This window comes from Canis lupus, chromosome 24, assembly GCF_003254725.2.
Source record: "Canis lupus dingo isolate Sandy chromosome 24, ASM325472v2, whole genome shotgun sequence".
Classification (NCBI taxonomy): domain Eukaryota; kingdom Metazoa; phylum Chordata; class Mammalia; order Carnivora; family Canidae; genus Canis; species Canis lupus.
The window spans coordinates 36464851-36485862 of record NC_064266.1 but is presented as its reverse complement, the minus strand read 5'-3'; the positions used below and the strand labels follow the sequence as shown (position 1 = coordinate 36485862).

At 44.2% G+C, this 21012-nt stretch overlaps 1 protein-coding gene across 3 annotated transcripts in view; it reads right to left on the bottom strand.

Moving 5' to 3' along the window:
* Positions 1-21012, bottom strand: part of SLC9A8 (solute carrier family 9 member A8) — a 70823-nt gene that overhangs the window by 9901 nt on the left and 39910 nt on the right. For all 3 annotated transcript variants that reach the window (XR_004808966.2, XM_035705779.2, XM_035705780.2), the window contains 6 exons: positions 20630-20773; positions 14993-15131; positions 13386-13491; positions 5917-6033; positions 3599-3681; positions 1040-1151 (listed from right to left, as the gene is read on the bottom strand). Coding sequence is in view for 2 of the 3 variants with exons in the window: in XM_035705779.2 (XP_035561672.1) it covers positions 1040-1151; positions 3599-3681; positions 5917-6033; positions 13386-13491; positions 14993-15131; positions 20630-20773 (701 nt within the window). In the remaining variant the exon portion in view is untranslated. The remainder of the gene's footprint in view (positions 1-1039; positions 1152-3598; positions 3682-5916; positions 6034-13385; positions 13492-14992; positions 15132-20629; positions 20774-21012) is intronic.

Below are 21012 nucleotides of genomic sequence, written 5' to 3'. Positions count from 1 at the left end.
ATCTCACACACACATACATATGTATATATTTTAAACAAGGCCTTTTGAAAGGGGAGACAAATCTGTGAGAAATTTACAGATACGCTGTTGGATAGAAAACAACTTATAAAGCACGTTGCTATACCCCAACCCACATGGAATATTTTAATTATAATATTTAAATAAGAAGGTACAAAGAACTGGATGTATTGCTCAAAAATAAATTTAAAGATGCCTAAGGATCCAGTGTGTTAGGAGCCAAAGATGAACTCATTCCCATCCTTTAAAAAGTAGAGGAATTTGCACAGAAACTTACAGTGTTCCAATCAATGCTGAGAACTCTGACTAAAGGAAAAAAATACCTAAACCTAGCCTGTCGTGCAAAAAAAGTTTCAACTTGAACTTTCTTTATTCTGAGCCCTACACTACTTGTAGGAAAGTCAAAGCTGCTCCTTGTGCAACCTGCCCCAGGCTGCCCATCTGTCAAGAGGAACGTGAATAGACAGTAAATTCTGGCTCTGCCTCCTGTTGATACACAAACCCAAGTGAGTCCTTTGCCTTAAGCCTGGGCTTCCTCATGTGTAGAACAGATGCACATTACCCATTTATCTCACAGCATGGAGCCTGTGAGTAGTACTGTCTGGAAGGGGCTTGTCCGGACCCTGTTAACCAGGGGATTGTAGGATTTTTGCCTTATGAGGTGTGGCCGTTTTTCTTTTTGTTTAAAAATTTTATTTATTTGACAGAGAGAGAGGGAGAGAGCACAAGCAGGGGGAAGTGACAGGCAGAGGGAGTAGCAGGCTCCTCATGGAACCTGACACAGGGCTTGATCCCAGGACCCTGGGATTATGACCCGAACCGAAGGTAGACGCTTCACTAACTGAGCCACCCTGGCACCTTGAAGCGCTCCCATTTTCTTTTTCTTTTCTTCTTTTTTTTTTTTTTTTGAGGCGCTCCCATTTTCAAAGGGCTCCAGCAGATAGCCACATGCACTCTCTATACAGCGTGTGCCTTTATAAGAGGCATTTTCCTTCCACTGTTCATTCAACATTGGACTTACCACTAAACCACATGATGAACATCATCTTCGGTGTGATTTTATGATCACGGAAGAAATTCAGGAGGTAGGAAAGAGGGAAAATGTTTACCGCTCTGCCAAACAGTACAAGTACCTGTGAAATAGCAACAAATGAAGTCTTAGACAGAAACCTCTGGTCTTTCAGGATGAAGCTTGTTGAAGCTAACACAGACCTTGTGACACACCCAGAATAAATGCAGCCTTCCCCTTGGCCATGAAAGACATGAATGATAATGCTAGGCAGAGACCCAGCTGGGGCATGTTGCTCTAGACGCTGGTTTCTATGAGTCTTGGAAAGGATCACACTTTGTACAGTATGTTGCCATGGCCAGGAAGAGAGGACTAACAAGTATTAAAGCCAGCTTTAGTTATGACAGTAGAACAAAACCAAATGCCAAGAGGCCATGCTAAAGTATCCAGAGACTAATTTAAGGGCAATCCCACTCTTTCCAAAGGTGCTCCACCATGGGACAGGCCCGAGCTAATCGTTTCCAATGGGCTAGCCCTGGAGGGACAGACAAGGCGTTCCTGCCTCTCCTATGGGCGCCCCACTCCTCAGGGAAAGGAGGAATGACTGAGAAGGACGTACACCTAATGCTCGTAAATGCTGCTCCTCAAGCAGAAGGAATGTGTAGGCAGGTTCTAGAAGGAGGTTACATGCACCCTGCCTGGACATTTGCTTGCCACAGCTTTGGGTTCCTACCCATCTCTACAGTCTTAACAAAATATAGCTTTAGGTAAGGTTTAAATCTTATTTAATTGGATGCCTAGAACTACTTATTAATTTGCTTTTTTCAACTTGGTTCTCACCATAACTAACCTAATAACATGTACACAATATACACATGTACACTTGGCAGGCTCTAAGTTTCAGGGGCAAGGAAATGGAGACAGAGGGTAAAGGACTGGTCTAAGAGGACCTAGGCAGGAAGTAGGGGAGCCATGTCCCAAACCCAGTCCGGTCTCCAAAGCCCGTGCCCTTGACCATGAGTGAGTCTAAGGTAATGCATCTGAACAGCACTAGCCACCTCTAGGAGCGGGAGGGAGCTCCCACTCCAACACATCTTCTTATTTTCCTTTTGTTCCCAGCCCACGGCTGAGGGAGCCACCTCCGTTTTACCCACTGAAATCCAATCTTTCATCCCTGCACTTGTGTCTCAGGTTTGACCAAACGTGGCCCTTTTACCCAGGTACCACACTAAAGACCCTTACACTTTTGGGAAATGATTTTGGCTGTCCTCTTTTGTCCTGAAACTTGAGTTTGAAGGACAGATAACAGTGACAGAAGCAATGAGCTCTTGCTGACTGAGAGGGGGAAGCACCCCTACTGCAAGGAGAAACACTGTTTCCAGAGGATTCTTTAGCTTCTCCATGGCTCGGTTTCCCATGTGCCAAACAGGTAGGCCTCACTGGTTTGTACATGGTAGGTGACAGTGCTTAAAAAAGGTGTGCCTCTCCAATAGCTGGGTTCTGTTAAGTGGCATTGGTAATAAAAGTTAACTGAAGATGAATTATGATAATTGATTGAGCAACAGTAAGGCGTGCTTCTCATGTGTCTTAAATTGAAGGTGGGTCTAAAAGGACAACAAAGATCGAGTTAGGGATTACAGCAAGAATCAGCAGGCAGCAGGCCCCTGGGAGACAAGCTCACAATGAGGGGAGAGACCTGGGAGCACCAGGCTAAATGCTCACAGGTCAGAAGCCATTCATGTCACTTTCATCAGATGCCTGAGGAAGCTGGACCTTTGTTTTAAATGCTAAACATTTATTTCCCCCAAAAGATTTGACTCTACTGTGAATGATCAAACTTTTCCTTTCCTATTTTAATTAGTTAATTTATGACTTAATTTGTTAGTTTATTAATTAGCTTAAATTAATATTTTAATTTGTCTCCTCTTGCTGCCCTGAGTCCAGGGATAAGCTTCCCAAACCTTCTGAATGGCAAGAATCACCTCGGACAACTGCTCTGGGTAAACCTCTGGGGAGGTAAGGGCCTGGTAATCTTTACTTTAAACAAGTGTCCACGGTTATGCTCAAAAATGGACACATCTGAAGAAGGCCACAGCAAGAAGTAAATATATGCATTATAAATTATTGAGAAAAAGTAGAAAAGGAAAAGAAATCATCCCAATTCTACAACCCCTGTGAACATTGTGCTATATTCTTTCACATGGTTTTTTCCTCTATGCATGACGTTTTTACATGGCTATGATCAAGTATGTATTAAATTCTGAAATCTGCGTTCACCACCTCACATAGAAACACAGGAACTTGTATGTTTTAGAGAAGATCATAACCTTTAAGGCCGTTTAAAATTCAAAAAGAAGCAAAAATTCTTTTCCAGGGATATTCATTCACTTAATTCCATCCCTCCTCCCTTTATTGTATGTTTATGATTTTTTTAACAAAAGAAACTTTAAACAGAAGAGTGTCTATGTAGCTGTTGACTTTGAGCAGTTAACAGTTACATAAATGAATCCAGAATATGTGGTTATTGATCTACAAAGAAGTAATTAAATAAAAAACAAGGAAAATACTTACTATGCACCAGATGACAAAGGAAATTTCAAACTTGTGAGGGAAACTAAAAATGGACAGGCCAAGAAATGCAAACACACATGTTTCTGAAACAAACCAAAGAATGGATTATTCAGCCCCAACTATTTTCTTCTAACATGGTACTCAATCATTAAAGCAAGCAAACATTTCATGTAAGTCAGAATCCACTATAACAACTTTGCTTATTTTCTGAAAAATCCTGCACCTGATGCCTCCTTGGTGGAACTTGTACTTCGATTCACTCATTCTTTTCTATCCCATGAGCCACATGTGCTTGCTTATTCAGAATCTCCTCATTTAATGAGCCAGCTGTCAAATACTCATGCAAATAAATACTCTCCAACCGGGGGAAGATGATAAATACATGAATCTGCCCATTTGTCACTGTTATTAGCGAGGATCCTGACTGCAGCAAAGTGGCAAAAATTCAGAGCAAATGACTGCAGATACCACATAACCAGTGTGGAAAGGGCCCTCGGTTAACTTCCTTACCAGGGCAGACAAAACTAAGTGAGTGACTTCACACATCTGATGCGGTCACAGATTTGGAAGAGGACTTGTACCCACAGGATCTGTAGGAAGAGAGGGGGATCTCCGACTCTTGGCTTCCATCCACGAGGCAGAGAGAGTCGGATCCCTACTCTCTGGCCAGCAAGCCCTTGTGTATCTTAAGAAAAAGCACCATATGAATTTCTAGCACTAAGCTCCCTGCTTACATTACAACATCCCCCAGAATAGGCTAATAATCAGGGAGACAAAGACTGTATTTTAAAAGAGTTGAACATCATAAAATAGGCTGCTTTAAAACATTTCAGCCATGTTTTTCTCTAAACACATATCTTTTTAAAACAAGTCTGCAAGCCGGATAGTATACACACCCTTCTCCTCCTTGAATTTTTTCTTATCTAATATTTTTGTGATCTTTCCAAATCAGCTCATTCAGAACATATTTAGATCTATGTTATGCTTTTCCCTGGTGGCATAAATTTCACTATATTGATCTGTCATGGCTAATTGAACAAAACAAATCCTCTGTCAATGGACACTTAAGCTGCTTCTATTTCTGATGTTACCAGTTACGACAAATATCCAGGCTCAGTTCCTGAGGGTAGCACTGGAGGGTCAAAGAGCACACAGCTTTGAAACCCTGCCTGATGCTGCAATGACTGTACAAGAGATGGCATCAGTGCACACGCCTGTCAGCAAGGTCTGCTTTCCAAATGCCCATATCAGAAGTGGGTATTAGCAAACTTAAGATATGCCAATCTGATGAGTACAAAACAGACAGGTGTTTTGCTTTACATTCCTTTAACTGCGAGTATCAGGCTCAGAGACTTTAGCTAGGGCTCTGCGAGTGGGGGGCTGGGGTAAAAAGACCCCCTCGGCCAGGAAGAGACAGACCTGGATTCCAGACTCACTTCTTAGCTACAAGACTGAGGGCAAGTCATCTGAACTCTGGGCACCTGAGCGCCCTAAGGCTGCAGAAGGAAGCTTCTGCACAGCCTGCCCCTGCCTCCTAGGATGTGACCGTGTGGAACTGGTGCTGGAAAATGAGACGCACCCTACCACAGTGCCAGGGAGATGCTGGTGATGACAGCTGGGCACAGTTACCTGGTAGGCCAGTGGAAAGGGACCATGTGAGAGTGCATCCTTTGCTGCCAGATATAAACCAGGGACAAGGTAAGGGAGTACAGCAGAGTGTAGGGGAGCAAGAGCCCACGCTGGAACAGCTTCACAGAGAGAGTTCTTGTGGTGGACCCTGCCCAACAATGACTGTGCTGGCACACGAGCTCCCAAGTTACGCTCTTCGAGCCACTCTTGTGGAAAAGGGGCCTGTGGATATGCTGGGGAAATGCTATGATGTGTGTCAGCTCACAATGCTCTTGCAGTCCCCAAACTGAAACTGCATTTCCCCCAAGATTTTCCAGATTCTTGTTGACTGTTGGGTCTTGTCCTAGCTAACTCTCACCGATGCCAATGCCAGGGAATACATTTTTGGAAATGTCACTTTACAACATTACAAACATAGGAGTCTCCAAAATTCATAATTAGTAATTCTTACTGTTTATGGTTTTAAAATTGCAGGCATCAAATGTTCTAGAAAGTTATCAGGAGTTAGGTTTACATTACGGAATCTGAAAGCCAGAGTAATAAACAAAAGATAAGGGAGTGCAGTATCTGGCTTGAAGGAATTCTGCTGCCTCTCCTGCCAGGGGAAGGCTGGGCAGCCTCCCGAAACGGTGTAGCAGAACAAAGGCTGTGGGCAGGCCTGCGCAGGACCACACAGAGGCAGAACTCACCGCACAAGAAGGCCACGGTCCGGAGGGTCTGCTGCATGAGGATCTGGGTGACTGGGGACAGGTTATGGTGCGTGTAGTGGGACATCACAATGCCCGAGAACAGGATGGCCATGATGCCTAGAGAGAGACCAAGAGGGAAAGCACAGAGACATGAACAGCACAGAAGAGCACCTGCTATTTGATACACAAATAATATCGTATATTTTCTGCAGGTCACTGGACCCTACAGTGTTACATATATTCAGAAAAGGAAAAGAAAAAGCGAAGAAAGTACTACCTGAGGCCTCCTGGAGGCTGCAGAGAAATGCTACAGGCCCCCTATCACTGGCAGCAACCTTACCAGCTGGGTGACCTCAGGCCAACCTTCTTTACCTCTCCAAGCCTCAGCTCTCTCTTCTGGGCAGGGGACTAACAGCAGCTTCTCGTGGACCTGCCAAGGGGGTACTGGGAACAAGTGACTCTCACCCACAGACAGAAACAGGGCAGGTGAATCACTCTTGGGGCAGAAAGGGAGTGTAAGAATCGGGATGTAGAGACTGCATGGACTTTCATTTCTTTTCTAATTTTCACCTTAATCACCATAATCTTTTATTTTTTATTTTTTTAAAGATTTGTTTATTTATTCATAAGAGCCACAGAGAGAGAGAGAGAGAAAGAAAGAGAGAGACAGAGACATAGGCAGAGGGAGAAGCAGGCTCCCCTCAGGGATCCTGATGTGGGACTTGATCCTGGGATCATGCCCTGAGCTGATGGCAGATGCTCAACCGCTGATCCGTCCAGGCGTCCCCTACCATAATCTTTTAGATTACAAAGAGGAGTGACTAAAAAAGGATATGTGTCCTTTCCTGAAAGCTCTTCACGAGAGTCCACACCTATTGCCCACTGCCCCGATCATTCCCACAGTGCTTTGTGTGGATGGGTTCGTCTGTTACTGCTGCTCTGCCTCGGCAGCAGCAAAGGGGTCTCACTGTCATGTAAGGAAGCTGAGATGTTTATAAAGTCATTAAGTAAGCTGCTAAAATGGATTACAAGTGAAAATTTATAAGAAAAGTTGTAGCTCACGCCTGCCACTCTAGTGACAGGGATGAATGGCTGACTCGCCACTTAGAAAAGGGATGAAAACCACTGAACTGTAGTAGAGACATTGCAAGAGCTCAGCTTGCATTCTCAATACCATTCCCACAGGGGTAGGCCTGCCACCTTGTGTGACCCACCAGGCACTGCGAGCCTGTAGATGGGAGGCCTAAGTGGTGACCAATCTTCCTTCTAGCTTTTTGAGAGATACTACAAAGCTGTTTCTTATGGGAAATCTCCCAGCTTTTATTTATTATTATTTTACCTTTCTTTTTCTCCCAGCTTTTAATGATGGCAACTAACTCAAATGTTAACAAAATTTCTGTATAGATAAACAAACCACCTCTGGAGGCTGAATTTGGACTCTATGAAAATGGGTCCTCTGGCCAAAGCAAGAGTAAACAGCCAGCCACCACATTTTACCCTGGGTTAGTCTAAGATCAGAGCATCTCTTGAGTTCTGAGGTTTAAAGGAAAGAGTCAGCAGCATCAGAAGTGGGTGCAAAGGCCCAAGGGACAGTTCAAGTGTCTGCCCTATGAGCCGTCTCTCAGCAAAGGTGGCTTCTCCATTACCCAGACTACCCTTATCCACTGTAGCTGCCACCACACAGGCTGTAAAAACACCAGTGGATAAATGGTGTAAACAGGCTCACTTGTAGAGATAAAAGACATTGGTATTTTTTTTTTAAGATTATTTATTTATTTGAGAGAGAGACAGAGAGACAGAGAGCAAGTGAGTGAGAACAAGTAGGAGACAGAGACAAAGGGAGCAGCATACTCCCTGCTGAGCAGGGAGCCTGATGGGAGTTCAATCCCAGGACCCCAAGATCACGATCTGAGCCAAAGGCAGATGTTTAATTGAAGGAAAGAAGGGAGGGAAGGAGGGAAGAAATCCATTTCTAGTCTCAGTTAAATCCATTATTTTAAATGTAATGAACAATGATGATGAATAGACTCAAGTCCAAAGGCAGAAGGTGAAGGGTGGTCCTATCAAGGTATAACTTCCACTGTATTGTACCTTCCTGTGGGTAAAATATGAATTTCCTGAAGGCTGGATCAAATCACAGTTAGTTTTCTTTGTTAATTACCTCAAAATAAACCCATTTTTCTATAAAACATCCAGACTCAGAGGTAGAGTAAGAGACTCTCCATTCACACCACCTCGCCCCAAATTAAGTTTCTGATACAGGTTGCCAGTTCTTTTCCTAAGCCATAAATCTGTCTTTAAAAGGCAATGAATAGGAGGATCACATTATGTATGCAGCATGGATTATCAGCAGAGGGATTTTTAAAAGACCTCCAACACTTACCTGCCTTTGCACACATAACAGAATCCCAACTCCTGCCCAGGACTAGAGAACTCTGTGGGCCGGGGTCCCCGCCCCTCTGTCCCAGCCACGATGGACCTCTGCTCCTCCTGGAGTGTGCCAAGCTATCTCATGGCAATATGGGAGGTCAAGCACTGCTCAGGAATCATGCCCTGGGCCCTCCCTCCCTTGGCTGCCTCCTTCTCACCATACAAGCCTTAGCTCATGCACCACCTATTTGAGGAGACCTTCCTGACCCCCTGCTGCAGGACACACCTGCCCCCATGCTACTCTCTATCACAGTGCTCTGATTTCTCTCCTTCCTGTCACTTCTTCACGCCCTGAAAATTATGGTATGTGTTTGCTTACTTGCTTCCCATCTTTCTTCAGCAGTTGGGAACCTGATCTGGTCTTGTTTATGAAGGACAGCCCCAGTACCAAGGACAGTTCTCAGCCCAGGGTTGAATGGATGGATAAATGGTTTTCCAACTTTCTTTCTTAAAACTTAGCAATATATCTTGGGAGTTCTTTCCACGGCAATACAAATAGGTTAAGTTCACTTAGTGGCTGCACAGGATTCCATAGTAAGAGCCTACCCAAACTTATGTAATCTTTCTCTCCTGTAAATGAACATGTAGTTGCTTCCAGTTTTTTTCCCATAGGCAGTGCCACAAATAAAGGACTCCCCTGGCTGTGTACCTGTGTACACGAGGGCTGCACACTCACACTTTCTACCTTTGGCCTACGTCTTCCCAACTTGGCACAATGTGTTATATCCTGGTCAATCTTGCAGATTCACCCTTCAACCTCCAAGTCCCATCCTCTGTGACTCGCCATGACAGTGGTCGCTCTGCTCCAATCCCTGGCAAAGGTGGGGTCTAGTTATCCTAGAATCTTTAGAGCCAGAGGGCAAAGTGGCCCCTGAAACTGGCCTCAATAAACAGAATAATTACTGTTGATAGAGTTAGAAAAGATTCTGAAAAGGGCTAACACTTACTAACTCATAATTAGAGGGAGAATTTTTTTTTAATTTATTTTTTATTGGTGTTCATTTACTAACATACAGAATAACACCCAGTGCCCGTCACCCATTCACTCCCACCCCCCGCCCTCCTCCCCTTCTACCACCCCTAGTTCGTTTCCCAGAGTTAGCAGTCTTTACGTTCTGTCTCCCTTTCTGATATTTCCCACACATTTCTTCCCCCTTCCCTTATATTCTAGAGGGAGAATTTAATTTGCTGTTGAAGCCAGTATGTTTGTGAGAGGGAAAGGGGGTATTATTAGTTTACATGTTGGGGGTACTAGGGCCAGTAGGGTATGTGGTCACCCCAGCATGCCTCTGTCAGAGCTCTTACTTGCATCCTTCCCTTTAATCCTCACCACGAGCCTCGGGGTGGCTCTTTTATAACATCCATTTCATGAGGAGGAAGTAGATGCTCAGAGTAGATAAGTCAGTTGTGTGAGGTTACACAGCTAACGAGAGACGGGGCTGGGATTTAAACCCAGGTCTGTCTGGCATCCTTAACTGCTGTGTCCTAAACATATGGTTTGGGTGTGAGTTGGGAGGACAGCATCCTGCTCCCTGTTCTTGGGAACTGCTCACTCAGTCATTTGTGACAGGAATAGTGCAGCATGAGAAGGAAGGGGGGACATCACCTTTCCCGCTGTGTTCTCACAGCAGGACTAGAAGGTCCTCCCAACACACCCGGGCTATCCTAACCTTGTCTGTGAACCCAAAAGACAAACAGGGGCAGAGCCCAGCCAATCGCCTAGACATGGCCAAGCGTGCCCTTGGCTTGCGTGTGCTGAATTTGGCTCATGTAGCAAAGGTCCTTAAAGAAGTGAAACCCGACAAACAGAAAACACAGTTTCTTGGAAGACAAGAAAAACACACCCTTGTTTTAATCACAAATTTGAAATGGATGCACAAAATACATCTTTGCCAACCAGGTACTCAGCGTTCATCTCAAAGGGGTGTGGAGCAATTTAGAAAAACAGAGGTAAAAATAGCTAGGCTAAAGCCAAATGACTCAAAGGTAATATTTATGTAAGTGCCAAAATTCGGGACAGATAAGAGAAGGAACTTGATGACAGATACCACGATGAAATTACCCAAGAGAACTGGCTTGGGAACAAATCAAACTAAGAACAAACAAAACCATAAGATTTATAACGAGTTCTCCAGTGAAAATGGCCAGAGTCCTCTCTGCTTCCTCCTTGGCAGGATCTGCTCGCAGAGTACCCATATGTGATTCTAGAGAGTGACCTGCGGGCAGGAGATTTCTGCTCAACAGTCATTAAAAACCACTGGGGACTTCCACTTTGCTAGGCGGACTGCTGTCCTGCCATAAAAAACTAGAAAACCTGCTAGAAGATTTGAAACGAAACTGTTTTCCTATGTTGGGTACTGCAGGATAGGATCTCGGAAGGGAAACATTCCTGACAGAAGGGAAACAAAGTGGCCACTTCTGCTCCAGGCCCCAGCCCAGCTTCTGCCCTGACATAGCTTCCAGGTTGAGGCTTAGGGAGGGGAACTCCAAAACCAAGCCCAGCAGGGTTGGTCCAGCTAAGAGGAGACAGGTGAAAGGAATAGGCCAACATTCCTTTCGAGGGACTCAAAGCAGTCATAATACCAGGAGGGGGAAAAAAAAAAATACAGGAGGAGGGGCCACAAAGAAACAGAGCTCTGGAGAGCTACCATAGCATCCCCCTGAATCTTGTACTGTACTGGTCTGTCCATGTGAGGGGTGAGATTCCAAGAAGTTAGGGAGACAGCCACTAAAAAAGAATAGGCCAACAATTCTTGAAGCAGACACAGGGCTGGTAAGTTTGTGTTTGCCCAGGCCAGAGTGAGGTAACCTTGTAATAGATGAGCCAGGAGGGAGAGGCCTCGGTAGGGCACTGTGTTACCTCTGGGCCTGCCGACAAAGTCAAAAAATCAACCCCAAAGGGATTAAAGTGATTCTGAGAAACTCAGATACACAGCAGAAGAAAACCCCAAATTCTGCGAAGAATACAGTAAAATCTAGTATTCGACAACATCATAAAATTTACAATGACTGGTATTCAATCAAAAACTATTAAGCAAGCAAAGAACAGGAAAATATGACTTATAAGCAGAAGAAAAGTGAACTGACCAAAGACAACCTAGAATTGACAGAGATGATGGAATTAGCAAAGGAGGATTTACAGCAGCTGTTATACACATGCTCCATGTGCTCAAGAACGTAGACAGTAGGGCAGCCCGGGTGGCTCAGTGGTTTAGTGCTGCCTTCAGTCCAGGGCGCGAACCTGGAGACCCAGGATCGAGTCCCACATCAGGCTCCCTGAATGGAGCCTGCTTGTGTCTCTGCCTCTCTCTCTCTGTCTCTCATGAATAAATAAATAAAATCTTAAAAAAAAAAAAAAAGTAGACAATCACGAACATGGATCTCTCTCTGTCTCTCATGAATAAATAAATAAAATCTTAAAAAAAAAGTAGACAATCATGAACATGGAGAGAAATGGATGATACAAAAATGACTTAAAGGAGGGGCACCTGGGTGGCTCAGCGGTTGAGCGCCTGCTTCTGGCCCAGGGTGTGATCCTGGAGTCCCGGGATCGAGTCCCACATCAGGCTCTCTGCATGGGGCCTGCTTCTCCCTCTGCCTCTGTGTGTCTCATGAATAGATAAATAAAATATTTTTTAAAAAATGACTTAAGGGGAACTCCTGTAGATGAATATTATAATATTTGAAGTGGAAAATACACTGGATGCAACTAACAGGACAGTGGGTGTAGCAGAAAAAAAGATCTGTGAACATAAAGACATAGCAAAAGAAACCAGGCAAAGTAAAGCACAAACACCAAAGATTGAAAACAATTAAAAAGGCCAAGTGTATTATGGGATGACAGTATATTGTTGATCATTTCAGTAACTGAAGTTTCAACAGGAGAAGAGATGGGAGAACACAAAAAAGTGTTTAAAGAAATGGGTAAAAATTCCCCAAATTCGTGAAAAGCTATAACTTCATAAAGGATAAACCCAAGAAGCTCAATGAACTCCAAGTAGAATATAAAGAGGACTATTCCAAAGTCCATCAAAATCAAATTGCCACACAACTATCAAAATGGCTAAACTTTAAAAAATTAAAATAAGTGTTGATGAGGACAGGAAGTAGCTGGAACTCTCTCATGCATTCTTGTGGGGATGCAAAATGGTCCAGTCATTTTGGAGAACAGCAGGCAGTTTCTAATAAATACTCACTGTATCACCCAGCCACCTCACTCTTAGGTATTTATCCAAGATAAATGAAAATATGCATACATGTTCGTAGCTAAAATCTGGAAAAACTCAAATCTCCTTCAAATGAATGAATAAAATGTAGTGCAGTAAGAGTGTATAAGCTACTGACAAGTGCAAAACCATGGATGTCTCTCAACAACATTACTATAACTAAAAGAAAGGAGACACAAAAGTCTATATACTACGTGATTTCATTTGTAGGACATTCTGGAAAAGGCAAAACTATAGTGATAGAATGCAGCTCAATAGGGGCTCGGGGGCAGGCCAGGGGATTGACTGTCCCTTGGCGGTCTGACCCCATCCTTTGAGTGAAGGCTCTTTAGATGCCATATTCTGGGAAAGAGGCACCACTGGATGAGTATTTTGATCTCTGCTACAGGACAGTGGGTGAAGAGAAAACATGACCATGACAACACCGAGACCCTGAATCCAGCCAGACCTGAGTTGACCCAGGTCAAGGGTCAGTAAATCCCCTTTGTTGCTTAAGCTTTTGGGAGTTGTGACTGTCTCTTGTGATTGAAAGAGACCCCACTGGGATGCCTGGGTGGCTCAGCAGGTTAAGCATTTGCCAATGGCTCAGGGCAGGATCCTGGAGTCCCTGGATGAGTCCCACATCAGGCTCCCTTCAGGGAGCCTGCTTCTCCCTCTGCCAGTGTCTCTGCCTCTCCCTCTCTCTCTTTGTCTCTCATGAATAAATAAATAAAATCTTAAAAAAAAAAAAAAGGGACCCCACTGATCTAACCTCTTTCACCAGGCAGGACAACATGCCATCAACCCCAGCAGTTCAACGTTTCTGTCACTTACCCGAGAGCGAGATTCCTTCTGCGAGCCCATAAGGAAGATAAGCAAAAATGATCATCATGCCAAACTCCAAGGAAGGCGTTTTCCTCAAGTCAATATGCTTTAGCACGTAAATAACAGTTGTCAAGGAAAAAGAACCAACGGACAGTTGATGGGAGATGTAGACAAGTCACAAAACTGCTGCCTTCCAAATATATAGGGTAAGCAACGGATGTGAAAGGCTTTTGAACATCCCAGGGTAACACATGAAAATCTGTTTTTTGTTTTTTTTTTTCCTTTTGCAGGCAGACTGTTTTAAGAAAGGGAATCGGACAAAACACCAACAACTGTAAATTCCTGAGACAAATGGTGGGGATTTATAAATGAAAATCAACGTAAGTAACTCATTTAAAAATGCTGACTTGAAAGGCTGACAATGTGCCAGAGCTACGGGGGCAAAGCTGGGGTTGCTGGGGCAAAGCTGAGGAAGCAGCCAGAATGAGGACAGCCCATGCTACCAGGAGGGCCTGGGCTTCCGGGGCTGCATCACCCTTTATCCCCTTCCTCTGACGTCTGATGAGACAGCTGATGGAGTGGCCAGAACTCTGGGGTAAAGTGCCCCACTGAAGGACCTTCTTTCTTTCCTATTCCTGGAGATTTCTAAACTCCTGCTCCTATGAAAGGAGAGTCTTCTCTCTATTCAAATACAGCCCACACGCCTATGCTGGGACTCACTGAGCCCATCTACTTGGCTTCATCACTGCCGAAGGTTCTCCATCCTCCCTCCCCTTAGAGAAAGATGAATAGGGAGGAAAATACTGAACTAGAAAAAGTTCTTTTCCATTCTGTTTATGGTATAATATGAGAAGCTGTCAGCCAACAATAGAGCCTTTAGACTTCTGGACAAAGGAGGTGAAGGAAAATTCAATAGGACGGCAGACAAGCATGCCTGTCATAGGCAAGGGTGGCTCTTCCGGCCATCTGTGGACCAAACTGCTCATGGAGGAGGGCCAGGTGGCCAACTCCCTGAGACGCAGGCTTGGGCTCCCACAGAAATGGTCTGGTGCCTGTTCCTATTTTAAACATGATGAATTTTCTACAGCGATGAAGGTGTCATTGGCCTTAATGAGCCTCCTTCCTCCTCTGGCTGGAACAGCAAGTGTATGGGCTGTTGAACAATGCAATCCAGCGTGAATACCTTGGATGGACCCACTTTGCAAGTCTCTTTTCTGGACCTCCAGATAATCACTTTCAGTGGGATAATAAAGACTTTCTCAATTTAGTATTTTCAGAGGAAATTAATTTCCAGTTTTCTGACTATGAAAAAGGAGACAGTGGAAACGGAAAATCTTCTCTACTGAGAAGCAAGCTCCCACAACAGTGGGATCTGAAAGCCAATGGTGTGTGTGATCAAGACACTCTGAAAAGTGAGGCCCTAAACTGTACACGTCACATCTAAAAGTGGTTGGGTGTTAATGAAAGTGCTCCCCAAGCCAAAACCATGTAAAGGTCCTTCAAATGCAGCCTTACACTAAAACTGGCCTCTTAAGCAAGGGGGTGGAAATGGCTGGAAATGAATCTAATTATGAAAATCTTCTCAGCCATGCTAGTTCATCATATTAAAAGGATATTAATGCAGAGATTAAGCCAGTGAGAGTGCCGAGTGCTGCTGAGCCAAAGAACATTTTGAGGAAGTAGCCAAGGGCTTGTAAAAATGTTTGCCACCCACTGACATCTGACATATTTTTCCTTGTTAAACCTTCAGCTGTGCTAGGAAATAAAAGAAAAACAGAAAGAAGTTAAAATGTTATAGACAAAGTTATTAGAAATCAACTAAAACCCAAAACTGATTTTTTGCTTATGTGCTCCTTCATTCCTTCTGCCACTGGGCTGGGCCACTTATTGGTTCACCTACTTTGTGAACTACCACCTACTGTGTTACCTTCCAGGGTGGGGGGTAGGGGGCAGGGGTATGTGTGGGAGGGTGTTTCAGGGAGGAGAGCAGAGGACCTGCTCTGCAGGGGCTCCTTCAGCCTGGTAAGGAATATGAACAAGGCGGAAACAAATGACCACCTCGGGGAAGGGCAAAGGGCTGCAGAAACACAGGGTGGGCATCTAACTCAGCCGGGTGGTGCCCAAAGGAGTTTTCTCATGACATGCCGGCTGGCTTCAGAATTGGAAAAAAGAAGAGTTCACAGGTGAAGAAATGAGGGCAAGTGCCGCCAGCAGAGGGAACAGCGCGTGCAGAGCCAGGGAGCCCATTCTGGGAGCATTCAATTCCACACATTAGTAGAGGTAGAGCCCAGGAACGGGCCGGGGAGGGGAGGCGAACAACAGCAAGAGATAAGGCCAGAGCGGCTGTCATGGCAGACCTGTGAGAGGCCAGGAACCAAGGTCAGGAGTGGCTTTTGCATCCCGAAGGCCCTAGCGAGCCATGGGGAGTGCTTCCGGTGGTGGCAGGCCCTGTGATAAAACCTAGAATTGAAGTGACGGCAGGAACTCCGAGAGTAAGGGCTGAGGGAGTGGACTTAAGAAGACTGTTAGGAAGAAGAACTGAAAGGATTTTCCTTTCGGGATCACAAAACAGGAAAATGTCAGAAACCATTAAATTCAATTAATGGTTTTATCCTCAATGGGAAAACCATTATACCCTGACGATGGAGTTACTCTCATTAAAGATCCTCCTAATGGATCCTACCTTCAGATGACCTCTCAAATCCATCCACTTCTCTCCCTCTCTCTCCTTACCATCCTCCGTCCTGGGCCTTATGTCTCAGGGCTCTTTCTAAACATCCTTGTCTTCCTAGGGACCAACCCATTCTCCACTTACTGGCCGTTAAAATGTACTATCTGATTGGGTTACTGGCCTGTCCAAACCCATCAACCCATCTACTGCTTTTTAGAAGGAAGCCCAGTCTAGGGGATCCCTGGGTGGCGCAGCGGTTTGGCGCCTGCCTTTGGCCCAGGGCGCGATCCTGGAGACTTGGGATCGAGTCCCACATCGGGCTCCCGGTGCATGAAGCCTGCTGTGTCTCTGCCTCTCTCTCTCTCTCTCTCTCTCTCTCTGTGACTATAATAAATAAACAAAAATTAAAAAAAAAAAAAAAAAAAGGAAGCCCAGTCTAAGCAACACTTGACTCCGTCCACCATATATCATGACCCCATCTCCTCCTCATCCAGGGAGGGCCCCAATGTTATGGTGGGCACCCCTCTGTAGGTCACTTTTTACTGCTCCCTGACCCTAGTTAACTCCCCAGTTTGTTCCTCAGAACCCACTGTCAGTGTCACTTCCCTGGGGACACCTGCTCTGACCCCTTCACATATTATAGGCTCCCCTGGTGCTTGACTTCATGGCAAGTGCCAACGTTGTCATTCACATGTCCATCTCGATCATCATTACGCGTCCAGGGCCTAAGGCAGAGCCTGGTATGCAAAGACACTCAGTACAGTTTTGCTGGATCAGTAAACAAAACAAAGAATTGTCCATAAAAATATTTAGCTTCTTTAATCAGCGTTTCATGAATTGGTATAATTTCAAAGCAGGATAATCTCTGATAAGAGGACAGCTTGGTCAAATAATCTCAGAAAATTTTCAGCAGTGATTCACAGCTGTAGTATAATAATGGTTCTGAAAAGTCCCACAAAAAAAGAAATCTAACTTTTTTCACATAAACGTTTTCTAAACTCACTTGAATGCACAACGTCCTCCATCCCTTTCTTTCCCAACAGACCATATAGGTTAATACCCCACCTTGAGGAGTGCTGAGAACCAACAAGGGTTCTCACTGGACAAGTGTTTTTGAAGGCTAAACTCACCCATAGTTCCCAAACAGATCTGTAGGCCACTTGCACATAGTGCCCAGCCCCCACCCCTTAGAGCTGCCACGGCTGGTTCACCTGGTTCACCGGTTGGGGCCACTGCTTTCTTTTCATGCAGAGGCTCCATGGAAGTGTCTCACTGGTGAGGCTGCACTAAAGGATAGCAGCAGATGAAGGACAGAGGCCAATGGTTTCTGAACTCAGGGTAACTGAAAGTAGAATCTGGACTCTTTCTGGCCTGGTAAATTTCTACATATTTTGTTTCTCACACTTAAAAGAAAACAAGACAATGCTGCGTCAGGATCCATCTCATTAGTTTACACTGCAGCTAGAGAGCACAAAAAGGTTTCCTCTACAGCAATCGTTATAAGAATAAATGGTCATACTAACAAATCAAAGCTAAAACTAATAAAGTCAATGAAAAAACAGAAGATAGCTTTCTGGCACTTATGAAAATGAAAACATCGAAAAAGGGGTATAATTCATTCACATATTCAGTTGCAAATATAAATGTGTCAGGTCACTTGGAAAGTGATCATTTATGAAGTAGACTCTGAAATAAGACGTAATTCTACCTTCTGACCAAGCAAAGCTGACAACAATCCCCTCTGTACTGCTCTCTCGCCCCCTCAAAACAGGCAGGCCTACCATGCCCCCTCTGCCTCTCCAATCTGAAAACGCCTACTGGCTCACAAGACAGCTTGGCTGAGAAGCCTCACTCCAATCCCTCAGAGAGTCTGTCTCCCTCTTGTACTCAAGGCACTGTGCTCACCTCTCTGTGAGCATCCTTCTTCTACCTTGGACTGACCTTGGCAAGTCCAGCTGGCCTCTGAGCAATAGAGGGCCTTCACCAGATGCTGAGAGTGGACAGCCAGCCTGTAGCACACCCACCCCAGCCTAGAGACCAGCAGTGGTGAGGTGGGGGCTGGACACTATATATGCATATGGCCCACACATCCAGTTTTGGGAACTGTCATCACAGGCGATCTTGGCCTTCAAAAACACTTTTCTAGAAAGAAACTCTGGCTGGTTACAGTGACTCCATGATTTCACATTTTCAAAAGAAAATAGCTCCTCAGGACGCCTGGATGGCTCAGCGGTTGAGTGTCTTCCTTTGGCTCAGGGCATGATCCTGGAATCCCATGATCAAGTCCCACATCGGGCTCCCTGCATGGAGCCTGCGTCTCCCTCTGTGTCTCTGCCTCTCTCTCCCTGTGTCTCTCATGAATAATAAAAAAATAAAATAAAATAAAATAAAATAAATAAAAAAATAAAATAAAATAAAATAAAATAAAAATAAAAAAATAAAATAAAATAAAATAAATAAAATAAGATAAAATAAGATAAAATAAGATAAAATAAAATAAAATAAAATAAAATAAAATAAAGAAAATAGCTCCTCATCCTTAACCTTCTTGTGGCAAAGAGTCCTGGAAAAGTTCAGAAAACATCCTAATTCTGATGAATTTTTGAAAACAAAACAAATTAGAGACAAAGCAGTCGTGTTGAGCTCCTAATGTGTAAAAATAACTCATGATATCACCACCAATTTGGACAAAATTCTTCACTGCAAATGTTCAATACGTGCAGTCAGGACATGAGACAAAAGACAAAACCCAAAAGTTAAAGGCTTTCAGGGTAGATCTTAAATTAGAAAAAATATTGCCATCAGATTTTTAAAAGGTCTTATAGGCATGATGTATGATAACTGCCTAATAAAGCTCCAGAAATTTTTGTCAAGAGAAACATGAAAAAGCCAAAAGTGGGGAACTTGCTAAACTGATCACAGTAAGTTCATAGAAAGGAATACTCTGTAACCAGTAAAATGAGGTTATGGACAATTATTTTTCAACTCTGCTCAATGGAAGAGTTATAATACAGTATATGGGGTATAAGCCCATCTCTACAAAATGTGTGTATACTTCCAAATTGTCAACTATAATTATCTCTGGATAGTAATAATGCATGTACTCTCTCTCCCTGTTTTCTAAATTTTATATAAAGAAATGTATTACTTTTAGAATAACAAAAATATTTTAAAGTTTTTTGTTTGTTTTAAGGTCTGCTAAGCACCTCTTGCAATTAAACAACATTTGGTAAAGTTCTTCCTGCAAAAGTGGGACAAAACTAAGACAAACACAGGAAACAGTAAATGGGGGACAGGCAAAGAAGAGGAAAGGACCTAACATGAACTTATGTCCGGTGCTTTTCACACAGCATCGTATTTATTCAATCCTCGAATCCAATCCTAGGCTGGGGCATTATCACCTTCACTTTACTGCTGGGAAACACATAGCTCAGAAGGGTAAAGGAGCTGACCCAGGGTCACACAGCTGTTAAGTGGCATCAATGGGACTTGAACCCAGGTCAGCCTGATTCCAAAACCTGAGTTCAGGTTCCTTCCACTATAAAACATCATTTTATTCCGACATAAAAATTCAGAATGTCGTCTGTAATAAAGCTTTTAAGAAAATGCTGACTACAACAGAGTGGCTATGCTTAGCCAGGAACCCCTCAACAAAAGAAGTCAAGTCAGTATTCAGATCATGGAAAGTCTATTCTTTAGCAGAACACAGACTGGCTCCTAAAATTCTCTTAGCCCATCTTGAAACACTGTCCAGGGCTCTTTTCTCCAATTGCTTTGACTGTCTGTGCCTTCTCTGTTTTTGGTAAAACTGTCTGGGTCTTTCGCCCATACATGCTAATGAATGAATACCACAAAAGACAAGGAAAAGAGGAAGACAAGGACAAGAGCCCTGTGTCAGATAAATGCATCTGAGATGATCTTAGATTCATTTCTTTTTCTCAATGGCTTCTTGACATTTTAGGATTCATCTATAATTTCTCAGATCCTATCAACAAGGGTGGTAATACCCATGAACATTTGAAAGAGATTTACAGTTTCCAAAGTAGCTTTCACACAATAGCATCTCAAGTTGGGATGCCTGTTAGTATCACTAGCTTATTTTACAGCTGTGAAAAGGAAGGTGATGTGCAATAACTCCTCACTGGGAGAGCAGGGTCTCTGGTCTACTGCTTTTGTCTGCACCGAGGCTGTCCAAACATAGATCCCTCAACCGGCTGCTCCCTCATCATTTGTGGAGCCAATTAAGAACCTAAGTTCTCAGAACTACCCCAGATCAACTGAATCAGAAGCTGAGAGTGGGGCTTGGGACTACTCTGGTTAATACGCACCCCCAGGGACACTGACAAGAAGCTGAACTTGAAAGCACTGCTGAAAGGTAGGTCCTAAAAGGCAGGTTCGCCTCTGATCAGCCTGGGCCCTGACAGTATTGCTGGGGTGCCTCAGGGCCTGTCAGGACAGAAGATGTAGGATCGTGTGAACCCATCACCTAGAGGACAAGCAGCTGTACACGCAGCTGCATGGGAACATTTGTCCTTCTGATACAAGGGCACTTGAATGCCATCCCCGAAGAAAGGATACTCACTTGGTGAGGACAATGGAGACTGCATCATTGAGAATACTCTCTCCAAAAACCAGCATGTTGAGCACTGGGTCCACGTGAAGGGCATTGAAAATAGCAATAGTGGCCACTGGATCGACAGCAGAAATCAGGGAGCCAAATGCAAAGCTGGAAGAAGAGAAAAGGAAGGGGTCATTCAGAATGCTTTATCACTCGGCCCACAAAATAAACAGCAAAGCCAGAGACTGTACTTGGTATAACATGTTGGTGCACACTGGAGCTGAAGTAACGACAGGAGAAGGTGTCTTCTCTCCCACTTACGGTATCTGCTGGCAGACCCTGTGCCAAAGGCAGTAAAGGCCCACACCACAGGCAGTTGTTAGGAACGGCCTGCTTTCCCACCACGA